The 18,560-nt window shown below is 41.1% G+C and overlaps 3 protein-coding genes across 8 annotated transcripts in view; 2 read left to right on the plus strand and 1 right to left on the minus strand.

Annotated features, from left to right (window-relative positions):
* The window catches only part of LOC141408724 (uncharacterized), a 229,239-nt gene extending 214,589 nt beyond the window's left edge, over positions 1-14,650 (minus strand). The window contains exons 1-3 of one of the 2 annotated variants that reach the window (XM_074018121.1): positions 14,290-14,650; positions 3,783-14,140; positions 1-3,533 (exon numbers count right to left, since the gene is read on the minus strand). In XM_074018121.1, the coding sequence (XP_073874222.1) occupies positions 1-64 (64 nt within the window). In that variant the 5' untranslated portion in view covers positions 65-3,533; positions 3,783-14,140; positions 14,290-14,650. The remainder of the gene's footprint in view (positions 3,534-3,782; positions 14,141-14,289) is intronic. The other variant, XM_074018122.1, reaches the window with a different exon arrangement.
* Positions 235-5,166, plus strand: CDKN2B (cyclin dependent kinase inhibitor 2B). The gene is made up of 2 exons (XM_045373327.3): positions 235-734; positions 3,297-5,166. The coding sequence occupies exons 1-2, from the start codon at positions 579-581 to the stop codon at positions 3,555-3,557; spliced, it is 417 nt and encodes a 138-aa protein (XP_045229262.1). The 5' UTR covers positions 235-578; the 3' UTR covers positions 3,558-5,166.
* The window catches only part of CDKN2A (cyclin dependent kinase inhibitor 2A), a 26,641-nt gene continuing 21,622 nt past the window's right edge, over positions 13,542-18,560 (plus strand). Inside the window, exon 1 of one of the 5 annotated variants that reach the window (XM_045373326.3) lies at positions 13,542-14,904. Coding sequence is in view for 1 of the 5 variants with exons in the window: in XM_065530456.2 (XP_065386528.1) it covers positions 15,121-15,123 (3 nt within the window). In the remaining 4 variants the exon portion in view is untranslated. Of the gene's footprint in view, positions 14,905-15,024; positions 15,314-18,560 lie in introns of those variants that run through there. The other 4 variants (XM_065530458.2, XM_065530457.2, XM_065530456.2 and 1 more) reach the window with 4 other exon arrangements.

An 18,560-nucleotide genomic window follows, 5' to 3' on the forward strand; every position in this document is an offset into this window, starting at 1 on the left:
CGGACATCCAGCGAGCAGTCCAGCCGGCATTCCTGGCGGCTCCCTGGCCCAGTCTCTGGCGCATGCGTCTCAGCACCTTTGGGCAGGCTTCCCCTCCCTCGTGACGCGTCGGCCGGGGCCTGGCCTCCCGGCGAGCACAGCGGACAGGGGGCGGAGCCTAAGGGGGTGGGGAGAGGCCGGCCCCTTGGCCCAGCTGAAAACGGAATTCTTTGCCGGCTGGCTCCCCACTCTGCCAGAGCGAGGCAGGGTAGTGAGGACTCCGCGACGCGTCCGCACCCTGCGGCCAGAGCCGCTTTGAGCTCAACTGCGGCCGCGCTAGGCGCTTTTCCCCAGAAGCAATCCAGGAGCGCCCGCTAGTTCTTGAGCGCCAGGAAAAGCCCGGAGCTAACTACCGGCGGCTTGACCATAGCACGGGGCCCCAAGCCGCAGAAGGACGGCGGGAGGGTAATGAAGCTGAGCCCAGCTCTTCTAGGAAGGAGAGAGTGCGCCGGAGCAGCGTGGGAAAGAAGGGAGGAGTGTCGTTAAGTTTACGGCCAACGGTGGATTATCCGGGCCTCTGCGCGTCTGGGGACTGCGGAATGCGCGAGGAGAACAAGGGCATGCCCAGTGGAGGCGGCAGCGATGAGGGCCTGACCAGCGCCGCGGCGCGGGGACTAGTGGAGAAGGTGCGACAGCTCCTGGAAGCCGGCGCGGATCCCAACGGAGTCAACCGCTTCGGGAGGCGCGCGATCCAGGTAGCTGGGGCCCCAGGGCCTCGCCGGCAGGGGGCGCGCGAACGCGGGGCGCGGCCTCGGCGGGTCGGGGCTGGAATCAAGATCGCCGATGTAGATTTGTATAGCAGTCTCCCTTGGCCGGAGGTGTGCAGCCCAGGCGTAAAACAAGCTTTTATCCAGCAAAAATTCTAAAGAGAGACATTGAAAAATCCACTGTTTAAGCTTTTTTAGTGGTTTTTGTTCTGCCATCTCATCATCAGAGATGCAAGGAATAGATTGAATTGGGGAGAAAAGGCGAAAAGGAAAGGTTATTTAGGGAGGACGATTATCTTGTCTGTTTGCTTTCAACGATAAAGATAAGTAAACTATAAGTTACACATTCTGGATTGGATTTAAGGAATTCTACAAAATCATAGTACATGGAAAAAAATCAGTGTAAACTTTTAAGCTACTATATGAAATCTGTTGTATTGTTTTCTCATGGAGGCTAATTGAATTCAAAGGAATGAGACCGGAATCCTCAGCCACAGCACTTAGTTCCTTTTATGTTAGCAGTGTCTTATGAGTGATGCATAAGAGAAAAAATATATAGTTCTATAGGTTTCTCATTCTTTAATTATCATACTCAGTGCCCAGATTACAAAAATATTCCTGCAGCAACTGTTAGGTCCTTTTTGAATGGCAAAGGATCTTCATAAATAATGCATCCTTATCTTCATCGTTAAAATACACTTATTCAATGTTTACGAATCCTGCTTTAATTAGTACTGATATTTTTAATTTATTTTACAATCTAGGACAATGCTTTTGTACTTTACTGTTGGCTATTGGCCATATTCAGTATTCACCTCACTATCACCCTCCAAAACTAAGCTAATATTAAGGAATCTTGTTAATAGTGTAGATTTTAAAGAAGTGTTCATTTCTTTTGAATTCTTAGAATAGTGGTATAACAAATAAGGGATTTTTAAAGGAGCAAAACTATTGTAAAGTGCTTCTTAAAAACTTAAAATTCTATTAATAATTATAAAAACAAGTTATATATGTAATTCACCATTTTCTGAAATACTAAGAACAGCTATTTTCCCCTCTTTTTTCTATGTAAACTATCCTTACATCACTAGTAGATATAACTTATGGTTTTCAAGAGATGAAATGAACATTTCTAATATTAATGAAACAAGCTGACAAAACATGAGAAGTATACTGCCTTTCAATTAAATGGTATATTTTAAAGTACATAAACCCATAACAAATAACTCAATTTTAGACATTTGTTACCAAAAATTATCTTATAATTAACTTAAAATATGACAGCAAATGTTTTCATAATGTTCATGTTCACAAAGGGCTGCTACAGGATTACTCCTGCAAAACATCATTTTTTTCTAAGTTATGCATCATCCTGATTGCTAACATCCAAGCTCTATTTATTTATTTATTTATTTATTTGAGACGAGGCCTCACTTTGTCAGCCAGGCTGGAGTGCACTGGTGTGATCTCAGCTCACTGCAACCTCTGCTTTCAGGGTGCAAGTGATTCTCCTGCCTCAGCCTCCTGAGTTGCTGGGACTTCAGGCACGCCCCACCATGCCCAGCTTATTTATTTATTTATTTATTGTAGTACAGACGGGATTTCACCATATTGGCCAGGCTGGTCTCGAACTCCTGACCTCAGGTGATCTGCCCACTTTGGCCTCCCAAAGTGCTGGAATTACAAGCATAAGCCACTGTGCCTGGCCCAAGCTCTTTTTATATAGCAAAATATTTACTATTTAACGTTTTTAAATCTTAGCTATTATAAAATCCTGTAGTATATATAGTTAGTTTTATGTTACATTAAAAATATTACACTCTAAAATAAAAATGATGAACTGTTTATTAAGGAAAAATCATTTATTCTTGTAATTTTATAAGATTTTGCATGATTTAATTTACTTTTCCCTTCTAATCTCCAACTTTGGCTCAAATTATCACAGTACAATCCAGTTATGAGTACAGACACATGACAAACAAAAGCCTTCCACACGGGATTTGCTATGAGAACTAAATAAATTTTAAAAAGAAAGGAATAAAAAAGAAATTTAATTGTTTATTTTCTCCCCTAAACCATTACTCCCAACTTCTAACAAACAGTAGTTGAGTGCCTAATAAACATTTTTGGACCTGGATTATGGAGGAGGGGTCAGGAAGGCAAATAATTTAAAACTTTAAAAGCCAAATAAATTTAACTCTGCCCATAAATCACTTAACAAAATAGATTCCCATGTTCCGATGGAAATCAAGATGTGTTTTTCCACAATGATGATCATCACTTTACCATCAACTTTCTTGTCTCTACACGTTTAGAGAATAAAATGGCATTTAATTTGTACTGAGTGGAGTATAACCTGAAGGTGGGGTGGGAAAGCGGATTGCATCAGCAAATGAAGAAACACCAGACACCAGAGACCTGAACACCTCTGCACTGGGTGAATACTTCACAAATAGGTGTTTCTTTAAATGGCTCCACCTGCCTTGCCCCTGCCGGCATCTCCCATACCTGCCCCCACCCTGGCTCTGACCACTCTGCTCTCTCTGGCAGGTCATGATGATGGGCAGCGCCCGCGTGGCGGAGCTGCTGCTGCTCCACGGCGCAGAGCCCAACTGCGCTGACCCCGCCACTCTCACCCGACCGGTGCATGACGCTGCCCGGGAGGGCTTCCTGGACACGCTGGTGGTGCTGCACCGGGCTGGGGCGCGGCTGGACGTGCGCGATGCCTGGGGTCGTCTGCCCGTGGACCTGGCCGAGGAGCGGGGCCACCGTGACGTTGCAGGGTACCTGCGCGCGGCCACGGGGGACTGACGCCAGGTTCCCCAGCCGCCCGGTTCCCCAGCTGCCCACAACGACTTTATTTTCTTCCCCAATTTCCCACCCCCACCCACCTAATTCGATGAAGGCTGCCAACGGGGAGTGGCGGAAAGCCTGTAAGCCTACAAGCCTGTCTGAGACTCGCAGGAAGGAGGAGCCGACCGGGAATAACCTTCCATACATTTTTTTCTTTGTCCGGATCTGGCCCTCGATACTCACCATGAAGCCAAACACAGAGACGCAGATTTCCAGGGATATTTAGGAGTGTGTGACGTTCCAGAGGTTTTTCTGAGGGAAAGTGCATATGAAATCCTTGACCGGCCCTGGTGGCTACAGAAGAATCTTCCGATGGAATGACTCCAGCGCCGAGCGGGAGAAGGCAGTGATTGGCATTTGGGTGGGGGCAGTCGATGCGTTCACTCCACTGTCTGCTGAGGAGTTAAGGCGAACCCACAAGTTAGGCCCTAGAGGCAAAAAGGAAAACCTGAAGACTGAGGACAAAGTGGACGACGGCAGAGGTGGGCTTCAGTAAGTGCCCGGCGGCGCTTTAATTTGTGTGCATGGCAAGTAACACGCGAAACGACACTCTCTGGAAGCCCTGGAGACCCGCGCCCAACTCCACCAGATAGCAGAGGGGTAAGAGAGGATGTGCAAGCCACGACAGATCCTAAAATCCCTGGATCACGACGCCGCAGAGCACCTTTGCAGAGGGTGCTGGCCTTTGCTTTAACTACACTGAGAGATTCCCGCGGCGTTCCGGAGGCAGACTCCACAGGATGAGGTGGTGGAATGGAGTGAAAGCAATTTTAACGGTTAACTGTAACGTTTTCTTTCATACACACACACACACACACACACACACACACACACACATATGCTAGGATGCGGAAATCGCCTTGTGACTTGCTGCTTTTTGATTTTGTGATATTTTGTACTTTTTAGTTGTTCAGCAACTGTCTTATTTAATGGGGAGATTTTAAGTAACATTATAACTGGTGGCTCTCAGTTAAAATGTGAGGAAGAACTACAGCTCTTAAATGTAGCAATGGCGCTGTAGCAAACTCAGTGCAAATGCCTAGATTGCTTTCTTCTTAACCTATTTATTTCTTTGTTAAATTTTTCTGATTGTTTCCTTTATAGAGTGTCTCAGGGTGCAGAGGTCAGACTAAGAAATATCCCAAATGTCTTTTAGAAGATAGATGCACGTATGCAGTAAATTGTCTTGGCATATTTCCCAAAAGATTGCTGAAAAAATAGATTGACTATAAAAACTTGAAAATATGTGATGGCTCATGGGATGTCGTACTATCTCCTGAACAATCTAAAGGTGCACTGCTTTGGGATTTAATTTCCAGGGTTGCTTTATCATTATATCATTGGAACTGATACTTCACTGCTTCCATAAAGAATTAACAGAGATTGAACTCCAAGAGGTGGGTAATTTGGTTTAAAAATGTATGTTCATGGATTTACCACTAACTCCTGAGAAATGTTAAAGGTTCACAGGGGTTCCCTTCTCTCAACATTTGTAATAATTGCTCAGAAGCAATACCAGCAATTCATAAAAACTGCTTACATATGCCATAGAAAATTAAACACAAAATTTATACATGTATTATGCTTCTAAATGCTCATTCCACTAGATACACATTTAAAAGATAAAAAAGGAACAGAAAAAAGTAATTGGAGAGTGGAGACTTATAAGAAGGAGTACATCTGAGTTGAATACACAAATCTTTACTTCTCTACCAATTCCTATTCCCAAAGTGAACATATTACTGGGGAAAGTTAGTTGAGAATCAGATCTTATATTATTGGGGAAAGGATATATTTATTGACACATAATCTGTACCAGGTATGCATTAAAATATATTTGTTCATTTAATACATAAACCTGAGAGGTATTGTTTCCCAGATGAGGACAATGAGGCAAAGAAATATCAAATAACTTGCCAAAGATCACAAGATATTCATTCCATGGGTGCACAAAGTAAGTGCATCTAGTTCCAAAGCTGATTATGGTTGTCTTGCTTTTCTTCCCGTTGCACCAGCTTGTCCTCCAAAATCAATAATGATACACATGAAGATAACTTAAAAAAAAAAAAAAAGCAGAAATACACAGTGATCTCCCTTGTAAGTTCCTAAGGAGGCTTTTCTTTCTCTAACTTCTAGTGAATATAAACAGCTTGTTTGAAAACTATTTTAAAATGTCAACAATATGGAGAATACCCCCCAAAAAAAACACCTATAAGAACCCAAATGTTTGGAACAAAGATTATGGAACCTCCATTTTCAAACTGAAGCACAGAGACAGAAAATATATTTCTAGTTATCACTTAAGCACTCAATCATTAGAGGTTACAAGAATAATATTTTTAAAGTGACAGTATTTTACAATTACTAGAAAACATTCTATGTAAAGGAAGTCAGTTGATAATTTAAAATCTGCCGTTTGATTTATAAAATCCCTTAATATGACCTCTATATCTTAAATTCCAAGACGTTTAAATTTGTTAGTTGCATTATACTGGGTCATGAAAAATTATCCCTTGAAATAGATATGAAACATGTTACTTCATTTCTAGTTTAAATAACTTGTGGAATCTTTCCTAATGACAACCTGATATTAAGGGAAACTAAAGAAAATGTTATTGTGGATCCCACAGTACTATATTACACTGCTTTTTAGTTTTGTTAGGTTTTTTTCTTGGGGGGGGCGGGTACAAACCTAAAACATTATTAGGTATCAATTACCACATGGTTGTATTGAAATAGTAACTTATCGATGCCATGTAAAAATTAATTCCATATTCGAAGCCACCTGGCAGACAGGTTTAGCTGTTTCATCAGCAGCCTAATATATACTGTTAAATTTGTTAAGGATTTCACTTTGAAGGATACATGCAAAAACATATAGTTACTATTTTCATGAGTCCTGCTTCTGGCTCCATTGTGGAATTACAGAAAATTAAATATACCTGTTAAGTTTGTATCTAAGTCTAAGACATTACCAAGGTTTATACAAATTCTACTGACATTTATTCCAAGAAGATCTGGAAAGTAAAATAAATTTATAAATTTAATAACATTCATTTGGCTTCATTTTTGTCTTTTTCACCTAAGTGGATTAATTTTTTAAAGGGTATTTTGCTATTGAATCAAAATTATGTAAAATTTCCTGTGCCTTAAATGGTTAAAATTAGTAATTTCATAACTAAGGAATGAAACAGTTTCAAGAGGAGAGCTCGAGACTGATAAAACCCCAAATGCCTCTAGGAAAATCTATACTTAGGAATACTTTCATATTTCATTTCCCTAGTATGGCAAACACAATATTGTGTCCAGGGCCAAATAATTTATCGTATGAAGCTAGGTAACTGACCTTCAGCAAATATATGCAAAAACTAATTTCATTTACACTTACATTGAGATTGCCTTCCCTTTTTTGAAAATATTAAAAACACACTGTGTGCATTGATATGTGATAAGTCAGTAGGGTTCTTTTTTTCTTTTTGCTGACTCTATAATTACTCCCTCAATTATTTTAAACAGTGAAAAATATACTCATTTTCTTTTTATGCTTTACCAGAGATGGATTTTTTTAATCATAGGGCATAATTTTTACAATGTTCAATACATTGCCACTCTATCAAAAGTGGAGCAAGTAGAACTAATGATATGCAAAACTTAGAGACGTTATCTGAAGAAGCACTCATGTGAATTCCCTTCTGTGGCAAATGTGAAAGCCAGTATCTTCTAAAGTACAGTGAAGTCTGCCCTCATGTTTTATGTCAGCAACTAATCATAACCAAATTCTGACACGTTTACTAGATTTTCAGTATTAACAGAAACTAGTTATTTGATGAAAACTTGGAAAATAATGCTTAGGTTGGTGTAATTCACGGTGTTCAACTACTAAGCTACAAATAGATACCTAGATACACAATCACATATATATGAAAATAAGACAATTTTAATTTTAGAAATTACTTAAAGGAGCAACAGTTGAGCCTCAACACTTTCAGTATCTTCCTATTCTACTCATAACGACAGGAAAGGAAGAGGGAATGAAGAAAAGTGAAACTAGGACTTGACTGGAAGATAGAAGACCTAGATTCCCACATTGGTTCCTTAACTAATTCAATATATGAGTGCTAACTCATGTAACATCTCTACTACTATCCTTCATACCTGAAAAGTTTCTATAAAACTTTTCTCAATTTCAGCTATCCAAATGAAATTACTCCTTTCTTGCCTCTTAAATTCCCTACTCAGGAGATTTTAATGTCATTCCTTTTATAAGGAAAAAAATACTTCATTTTACAGAAACACAGTAACTTTCAAACATAGGCCCTATTAATTACATAATAAAAGAAAATTTGAACTAATACTAGTGCCACTAATTAATAATATGTAACTGGCACGGAGTGTACATTAAGCACATTAATTGTAAATTAATGTGTGGGTCAAAAAGCACCAAGCCTGACTTACTAATTTGCGGTGTGAACTAAATGTAAAACAAAGAGTTTGCTGGAAAAAGAACTAAGAACAATGTATTAAGATGACACGCTGACTACCTCACAGCTATTCATATTACACTAGAAGTTTACAAAGGACCCCAAACACCTACTAATCCACTTCCCACTCAGAAGCCCCTGGCATTAGACTTCCAGTAGGTATAAGGAGTCAGCTCTGGCACAGAAAATATTTTACAACAGAGTTCCACTCAAAACTTTAAGACCAATTACAGTAAATAAACCATGTCTTATTTTTTATATTTGGCCTCCTCCCCAAATGCATAATCTATCTATCATCTCATTATCAGTGCTCTGTATTATGATGTTGTTGGGGCTACTTCCTCTAAACCCTGTCTTATGTGACCTCTGGGTCTCCATTCCGTTTTAAACAAATTCCCATCTGCCTTCTATCTGTGCACAAATTCTTCTATCCCCTTAGCTAAAAACTTTTAGTCTTGGCTAAAAACTGGGTCTTCCTGATAATTCCATTCCACTTCTTTCTGCACCAGATAGTAGGTACTGAGCTATGGATAACAGAGTAGGAGTCAGGACCAAGAATGAGTTTCTGGTATTTAGGTAGCTCTCAATGTAATCCCAAACCAAATATGTAAGGATAATCCATTGTTCTTCAGTTTTCTCTCCTCTCTTAGTATAAATAAGATACTTGCATTTTTTCTTTCATTAAGCTGCAAGTACTGTTATTATTTGTTATTATATATTTTAGAATATAGTTATAAGCAATAATACATAAACATAAAAGAAGAAACAGTTTATTCTGTTCACAAACCCACAGACAAGTCAGCAGATTTTTGTCAACACAGAGTTTTCTTCTGGAGGGTGACTGTTGGAAAGATGTATATGGCATGGCTCCTCATTCCATCTGAGTTCTGAGTTTCTAAGCTCTATCACTTTTCCTAGGGCACAGAGGTACCCTTTCGCCATTCTCGGAATCTCCTGCCCAAATGCCACCTATAATATTTTCTGAGAAACATTTCATCATCCTCCATTACTTGCTAATCTCTGGACTGCCTTTGATATTTAGATTTATCACAATAAGCCTATTCCAAAATTAGGAGTTTCTAATATGTTTAAATACCACCATAAACAGAAAGATTTAAGGTCGTCCCCTTTCTAGGGAAGCATAACACTTTATTACACATTTGCTCCAAGTGTTTCTTATGTCTGTAAGAATGGTGTTTGCCTCAGTAGTCATTTGAGGGCAACAAGTTTAAAATCCCTTCCATTTGAGAAAATTATTTCTCAACCCTGGCTCCATGTCAGAATCACCCATGGGGATGTTTTAACATTTAGACTTGCTGATCAGCTCCAGGTGTACAAAATTAGAATTTCTAGGTTTGAGCCCCAACATTCCTGTGGTTGTTATTTAATAATTCTTGCTTTATGGTAAACTTTCAAACAGTCCAGAAAGCAAAAAGTGGTAAGCAAAAATCTGAAACTTTCCCACTCTCATTCTTACTACCCAAAGGTAACCACTATTACAAATATTTAATTATCCTTCCAGAAATATAAGTACATATAATTGCAAACATCTCTCCCCCAGCACGTGTATTTGGAAAACATGAATGGGATCATACTATTCTGTCATTTGCTTTCTTTAATTAGCAATAGATCTTTGACAACTTCTGTTGTCAGTGCATATAGATGTACTTCATTATTTTTTATGGCTGCACGGTTTTGTATTTTATGAATGAGCCCTAACAAAAAAATAAATAAATAAATAAAACAGTCTCCTCACAAGCATGTCAATTGTTTTTCTCTTTCTTGCACTTTATTTGCTAATACACACAGCTATAAAGAAACATTTCTGCATACTTATACAAGTTGTCTGTAGCAATTTATATAGGAGTGAAATTGCTTTAGCTGAAGTTACACATCTAAATGTGTCTGTGGGTGTAAAATCTATCCATATATACATATGTATCCATACATAAAATACATATATACATAAGTATGTATATATGTGTATGTGTGTGTACATCTTCCCATACTTACAGATATGTGTGTACGTATGTGTATATAAACATATGTATTATATATGTTTCATATATGAGTTATAGGAATAGAATTGCTGAGTCGAAGGGTGTATATAAGTATATAGATATATACATAAACATATACATATGAACTATATATTATATAGTATGTATGTGTGTATATATTGCCATACATTATTTGTGTGTCTTTACATCCTTAAAATAGTGGAATAGCTGAGTCAGAGGGTACAAATATGAACATACAGTTTTGATAGATATTGTAATGCTGCCTTTCAAAACAATTATGCCAAGTTGTAATAGTAAGAGTGATTGTTTCCTGACAACTTTGTCAAAGTAGTCTTTTTTCTTTTTGCCACACTTGTGGTTATATGTCATTGTTTCTGTTTACATTTGTTTATTAATGAGTAAGATTATCTTTTCATTTTTTTTACCATTTGCACATATTCTACTATAAACTATTATATCCTTCGCCCTTTTTAATTCAATTGTTGTTTTACTGGATTATGTATTTACTTATAGAGTCTAGTAATTACTCTTAACGTATATGATCAAATAATTGTTTTTTAATCTTGCTTATGGCATCTTTTTTCTTATGACTTTGGGATTTTGACTTTGAGCATGTGCAATGTTAGGAAAGTTTCTCATGAAATTTGGATAATGAAGAGTTACCTAAGGGATAAAGCTAGTGTCCTAGGACATTAAGTTGCGGGAGGAGGAGAACAATACAAGGGATATTCACTAATATTTTTCTCTCCTATCTCCACCTATGGAATGAATTCACTGATCTAAAACAGCAAATTGTTTACCCTGTTAAAAAAACTCAATTAACTCAGGTTATTAGGCCAATGGAAGAGAACCCCAAAAAGTTCCAATATTCAGTGATTCTGTCTGTGTAACTGACCCACAGATAACTCACTCCCTATCGACCCTGGCCTTTGGGACAACAAAAAGGGCACAAGGCTTGTAGCCCAAAGGCCTGCCTGATGATTCCAGCCCTGGCTCTTTCTGGCTGTGAAGTGTTCAAGATTTGAGCCTTTCTAGGCCTCATTCTTTTCACCTGTAAAACAGGAGTAATAATCCCAATTTTGAAAGGCCACTGTGAGGATAAAATAAGTAATATAAGTGAAAGTGCATGCTCGGTTCTTCATTATTAATTTTTTGAAGAGCACATAGCCAAAACTCACTCCAAATTCCAAAAGGATTTGGAATACCACATACCCATTGTTATGCTAGAGAGTCATCTTCATCATTGTATTTTGCTGAGACTAATATTAAACTTAAAATTCCCCTGCATACTGCAACTGAAAGAGAACAGTTATTGGGCAGCAGCAGTGGCGGAAACTAAGATGGAATTTCAGAGTTCAAATTTTAACATCTACATTTTTTGAACAGAGAGCTTACTATGTAATTATCCTCTTATTCAGATGGCATTCCTCTGAAATAAGCAATTACCCTTATCTCTAGGTCTAGTTCCTGTGGAGAGAAAATGATTATACTTTGAGCTATATGGGTCCAATAAATAAAAACAGATCCCTCAATTTAAATTTGATCCTCAGAAAACTGAGGGTCAGAGAACCCCTCAGGCACGATGGGATAATATGATGGTTAATTTGGTATGTCAACTTGGCTAGGCTGTGGTACGCAGTGTTTTAGTCAAACACCAGTCTAAATATTGCTGTGGAGGTATTTTTTAGATGTGATTAACATTTAAGTCACTGGACTTTAAAAAGCAGATTATTCTCAATAATATGGGTGGTCCTCATCCAAGCAGTTGAAGAGCTTAAGAGAAATGACTGAGGTCCCTCAAGGAAGAAGAAATTCTGCCTCCAGATTGCCTTTGGATTCAAGACTTGCAACATCAACTCTCCCCTGTGTCTCCAATTTGTCAACCCCCACCATCTTCTGAGATAATTCCTTAAAATAAGTATTTTCTCTCTCTCTCCCTTTCTCCCCCCCCAACATATGTGTGTAGACATATAATGTATGTATACATAAAATTGTATACACACACAGAGTCATGTGCTGGATAACGATGCTTCAGTCAACCACAGTCACATATTGATGGTGTCCCATAAGATTATAATGGAGGTGAAAAATTCCTACCCCCTAGTGATGTCATAGCTGTCCTAAAGTTGTAGCACAACATACTACCTTTTCTGTGTTTAGGTATGTTTAGATATAAAACTATATTCTGTTACAATTATCTACAGTATTCAGTATAGTAACATGTTGTACAGGTTTGTAGCCTAGGAGCAATAGACCATACCATATAACCTAGATGTATAATAGACTATACCATCCAGGTTTGCATATGATGTTTGCACAACAATGAAATCGCCTAAACATACATGTCTGAGAATGTATCTCTGTTGTTAAGCAACCCCATGACTGTGTGTATATACATATACATATGTGTGGCACGCACACACACACGATTGGTTCTGTTTCTCTGGAGAACTGACTGATATAGATAGCGACTTCAAAAGATGTTTAATAAGTTGCCTTTTCTCCTTCCCCTACCATGCTTCATTGCAACAACTAGTTACATTGTCTAGGCCCAAGAAACTCTTCACCGCCCCCACTCCATTCCTCCAGTATCTTTAAATGACACTATGCTGGCATCCGACATCCTTTTTCTTCCAGGATGAACTAACCCTTTCTAAAGCGCCCTTTCTCTGTAGGACACAAAATCTAATGCCCTCCTACAGAGGCAGAGGCCTGGTGAAGGTGGTGGGAGGAGGGGAATGCTGGGGGCATGGCATAGGTGCACAGGAAGACACATAGAAGGATCTGGTTCCCATGGAGCTGACATTCTACACAACAAAAAAGTAAACAAAGGAAAAAATCACGGTGGTATGAGGGTGCCTGGAAAGGGAAGCATTTCTGAGGAGGGGCTACTTCAGAAGAGACCTGAAGGAAAAAGAGCTAGATTTGTGAAGAGGGAGAAAGAGCAGTCATACTAGACAGACAGGTGGCATGTGGCCCCAGCACAAAGCACGGTGTTGGGTAAATTCTAAGTGAACTCTACCTACCGGTGAGGTGCATTTGTAAATATCTAGATAGATATTTAGAGTGGCCACGTAAGAGTGATCACTAAATCTCACTTTATCCAAACGGCCCCGTTTTGTCTTGGGTTTGGACAGAGGTCCGGCAGCAAAGTCAAGCGATGGAGCGGGGGATGGGGAAAGAGAAGTCTGCCGCTCCTCTAGGCTACCGCACCGCCTTTAGTGGGTGGCTCCGCCAGTGCAGGCCTCACTTTCCTCCCCTGTAAGGTTGGGGGGCTTGACTTCTGATCTGTAAGGCCCTGTCGGCTCACGCTGTGGTTCCACTTCTTCAACTAGGCCACTAGGCCCAAGCGCATGAACAGGAAGCCACTGAGAAGCTGGCCACATTTCCAGGTTCCGGGAGCTGGGCCTAGTCCCGTATCCTCTGGCACACACCCAGCCACTCAGGCCGCGGGTTTAGGACAGATCCAAGCAGACCGCAGACTCCGGGTCGGGGCACCGGGTCAGCGCGCCGGCCTGAAGGCGGCGTCCTGGGCTCGACTTCCCGCGCGCGGAGAGCCTGCGAGCCCGCGTCGGAGTTCCTGGCCGAGAGCCGAGCCTCGCTTAGACCGCGCTCAGGACCCGGCTCCTCCGCATTCTCGGGCTACCCCTGTGTCCTCGACTCACCCCTCCTTTCTGCCGCTCCTTCCTTTCCTTGCCCTGCTTTTACTGTTCCCAGACAGGACCGCTTTTCCTGTGCCCTGGCTGGAAAGGAAGAAGGGAGACAGACATTCCAGAAAGGATCGGCGATGTGGAAGAAAAGGGGAGGAGGGGACACGGAGGGGGAGACAGGAGCGAGAGCTTACGCCTAGGAGTCAGGCGGCGGGATCAAGGGGTGTCGGGGTGTCTGGGCGCCTGAAAGAGCGTGGAGGCGGCTGCAGTCAACGGTGGCCAAGACAACCATTCTACGCGAGGACGCGGCGACAGGAGGAGAGCGGCCCGCAGGGGAGGAGAGCGCGGGGGGAAGAGGAAAGAGGAAGAAGCGCTCAGATGCTCTGCGCCTGTCATGAAGGTTAAAACCGAAAATAAAAATGGGCTAGACACAAAGGACTCCGTTCTTGTCCCAGTCCGGCGCCCTCGGCGACCGAGCAGCTGGGAGGGGAAGGGGCGCCCGGACCCAGTTGGGACCCCCGGGTGCGACTCCACCTACCTAGTCCGGCGCCAGGCCGGGCCCGCAGCTCCCGCAGCGCCAGCGCCACGCCGTGTCCAGATGTCGCGTCGGAGGCGTGCAGCGGTTTCGTTTAATTTCGCTTGTTTTCCCAATCTAGAAGAGGAGCGGAGCGGCTTTTAGTTCAAAACTGACATTCAGCCTCCTGATTGGCGGAGAGAGCAATGAGATGACCTCGCTTTCCTTTCTTCCTTTTGCTTTTTTAAACAATCTAGTTCGAAGAATGTAAGACTTTCGACGAGGGGAGCTAGGAATAAAGCAAGGGGAATAGGGGAGCGGGGACGCGAGCAGCACCAGAACCCGCGGGAGCGCGGCTGTTCCTGGTAGGGCCGTGTCAGGTGACGGATGTAGCTAGGGGGCGAGCTCCCTGGAGTTGCGTTCCAGGCGTCCGGCCCCTGAGCCGTCACCGCGGGGCGCCCGCGCTGAGGGTGGGAAGATGGTGGTGGGGGTGGGGGCGCACACAGGGCGGGAAAGTGGCGGTAGGCGGGAGGGAGAGGAACGCGGGCCCCGAGCCGCCCGCGCGCGCGCCTCTCTACCGGCGCCTCCTGCAGCCCTTCCCGCGTGCGCAGGGCTCAGAGCCGTTCCGAGATCTTGGAGGTCCGGGTGGAAGTGGGGGCGGGGGTGGGGGTGGGGGTGGAGGTGGGGGGCGGGCGCGCTCAGGGAAGGCGGGTGCGCGCCTGCAGGGCGGAGATGGGCAGGGGGCGGCGCGTGGGTCCCAGTCTGCAGTTAGGGGGGCAGGAGCGGCGCTGCTCACCTCTGGTGCCAAAGGGCGGCGCAGCGGCTGCCGAGCTCGGCAGTAGAGGCGGCGAGAACATGGTGAGCAGGTTCTTGGTGACCCTCCGGATTCGGCGCGCGTGCGGCCCGCCGCGAGTGAGGGTTTTCGTGGTTCACATCCCGCGGCTCGCGGGGGAGTGGGCAGCGCCAGGGGCGCCCGCCGCTGTGGCCCTCGTGCTGATGCTACTGAGGAGCCAGCGTCTAGGGCAGCAGCCGCATCCTAGAAGACCAGGTAGGAAAGGCCCTCGCAAAGTCCGGGGCGCATTCGACACTTGTTTTGTTTGGTGTGATTTCGTAAACAGATAATTCGTCTCTAGCCTAGGCTAGGAGGAGGAGATAACCGGCGGTGGAGGCTTCCCCATTCGGGTTACAACGACTTAGACATGTGGTTCTCGCAGTACCACTGAACCTGGACCTCCCTTCACACAGCCCCCTCAATCGTGTGAAACTGAGGCGAACAGAGCTTCTAAACCCACCTCAGAAGTCAGTGACTCCCGAATATCCTGGGTAGGAATGACTAAGACACACACACACACACACACACAGAGTAGGAAAGGTGTATTTCAAGCACACTTTCTTTCTCCTTGGGGGGAATTATTGCTAACCATCTAAGTTTTCTGGAGGCGGCCTTTTTTCTCCCCAACCTGCCGGCGGGGTCACCTTCTCCCACCTTCCAGGAGAGTGGAGGACCCGAGAGAGAAGGACCACGCAGGCAGTGACTTCCTGAAATGCTAACAAGGATCGTAGGATCAGTTACTGCTGCGAGGAGCCAGCACTTGCTTCTGGGGGGAGTTTTGCAGCCAACAGGAAAATGGGCTTTCTTTGTGAGTTAGAGGTAGAGGTCCGGCGGCCTGAGTGATTGAAACTGCTCGGGACTTTGCTCGTATATTTAGCAAACGACAGAAATGCAGAACTGTTCCTGAAAAATCCCAACTGATAATATTTTAGTCATCTCAGACTACAGTTAGCACAGTTTAAAAATGAGGCCTACTTCTTGAAAAACAGAATCGGAGGTAGTTTTGTCCTCACATTGACAAATGTTGACACAGCCGGTGTAATTTCCTATAACCAGGAAAACTGAAAGAATATATATACAGTTAAAATGTGCACAATGCTAATTAAAACTTGTATAATAAGTCTAAAAGTAATTTAATGAGGCTTCGCCAGGAATATATAGCTTCAAAAAGCAAAGGCCAGCGGAGGGGTAATTATTTTTTTACTGCAATGTTAATTGTCTCTTTGACATGGAAATATAAATCTGTTAAAACTATCAGTGTTTAATTTAGTGTCTCACTTTCTATTAGCAAAAATTTATAATCTATAGGATAAAAGCATATTTTACTTTTCATATTATGAACGTTAATTTTTTTTTAATTTAGTCAAAGGAGCTTATAAAGGATTTCAGGGCCTGTTGCTGGATTTGATTTTAATTCATTTTGAAACATTGAAAGACCCTGGTGGTTGTTTTTTTAACAGTGGTTTAGCCGTATCAGCAAAAGTTTAGCCACTGTGATCCATAACTGTTTGAATATAGTTCTTAATATTATTGTCTATATAAAAATATTTATTACTCTAGTTAATATTATTCTATATAAAATCATTTTATTTAAATTATTAATTTGCTTCTGAAAATCTATAGTAACAAAGTAGAACATATCAATGTATATAAATGCCATAAATATGTATTTTTTAGTTTAGGCCTATAAAACATAACACTGTGGTGATTTTAAGTTAGAGAAAATATTTTATAGTATGTTAATGTATATGCATGAAATGCAAAACTATTTAAATGATAGGTTCATTGAAATAAATCATTTTTTGTTATTTAGGTATAAATCAATATTCAGGACATATGTGAAAAGCCCAATCTTCAGGAAGTTTCTGAAAATAGAACACACAGCTTGGATAGAATGTTTGCCTTGAAATATATGCGCTTTTCCAATTTCATATGTAAAAGGATATACATAATATAAAATCTAGCGGTGTTAATTATAATGATACGTAATTATATATTTCACATTAATATATTTTATGCCTATGGTTACATTGATTTGGGAATATATATGGATACTAATTGTGTTAGGATTCATACAATTCCTTGAGAGGCACACATGCTGAAAATTACCCGTATGAATTATTTAATATCATTGCAAATAAGATGTTATTTTAAATTTTTTTTAAGTTTCTGCAAATATGTTTATTACTTTTTATTTTTATATGATTGGAAATATGTATACTAAAATTCCACATTACCAATTTCTTAACCACAGAAACCTGATAAATTGCCTCAGCTGATTTGTTACTTCTACCTTGGTGCATTTACAAAATAGTCATATTTTTATTATGAAGTTAAATAGTAATTTGTTTATAGCTACTTTAGAAGGCTCACATTATTTTTTTCTTTAAGAGCATAGAGTTCTCTCAAGGTAAGCACTGTACAGTTAGTATAAACCATTATTCCCAATGTGTACATGATTCGCACTTCCAAATGAATCATAGCCCTTCTAGAAATTAAAACTTAATATTCATTTTACTACTTTGAGTACTCTTGAATTTTAGAAAGTCTGTTATCATCTTAAGGTAGCAACAACATAGCCTAGTACCATCTATGATGGCTTACAGGTCTGTTATTCCATGTTAGTTCATCACTATCAACTACCATGGTAGAGTTAAGCTAAACCATTTTCCCAACATATGAACAATTCCTGTTAGTAAAGCGATACAAATGGTATCAAAAATATTTTTTATAGCAGGGTTCAACAGTGGACCAAGTGCTTTTACACTTTTTCAAAAATCCTTGGAGAAACAGAGAAAATCTCACTTGCCTTCTGTACTAAAACATTATAGGCCGAACTAAAACTGAAACTTCATAGTAGAACACTGTAGGCCAGGCGTGTCCAATCTTTTACCTTCCCTGAGCCACATAGGAAGAAGAAGAATTGTCTTGGGATACGTATTAAATACACTAACACTAACGATAGCTGATAAGTTTTTAAAAAAAAAAAAAAAAACATGATATTTTAAGAAAGTGTATGAATTTGTGTTGGGCGACATTCAAAACCATCCTGAGCTGCATGTGGCCCTCGGGCCCACAGGTTGGACAAGCTTGCCCTAGCCTTTCCATCTGCTGCAAAGCCCAGCCTGATACAAAAATCAACCTGATAAAAAGTTTTTGTGGTGCTTTATTTTGGCAGTTTAAGTTATATAAACAATGGGTACAGTTTCATTTTCTAAATATAAAATTATTACATTGAATACGAACTTTTAAGACAAATTATCTAAATTCTGATTCTCATATTACTAATATCTTCTCTATTTTTTGCCCAGTGAGATTAATCCACCTCTTAAACACCTCACCGTCAAGAAAAACAATTTTGTATTTTAAAATGAACCCATCCACTTTCATTCAGCTATTTTATATTCAGGCATCATCCTAAGGAAAGAAAGGTTCTGACAAAGATTAATACAGATGGATAAGT

The sequence above is a fragment of the Macaca fascicularis genome, chromosome 15 (assembly GCF_037993035.2).
Source record: "Macaca fascicularis isolate 582-1 chromosome 15, T2T-MFA8v1.1".
Lineage (NCBI taxonomy): Eukaryota > Metazoa > Chordata > Mammalia > Primates > Cercopithecidae > Macaca > Macaca fascicularis.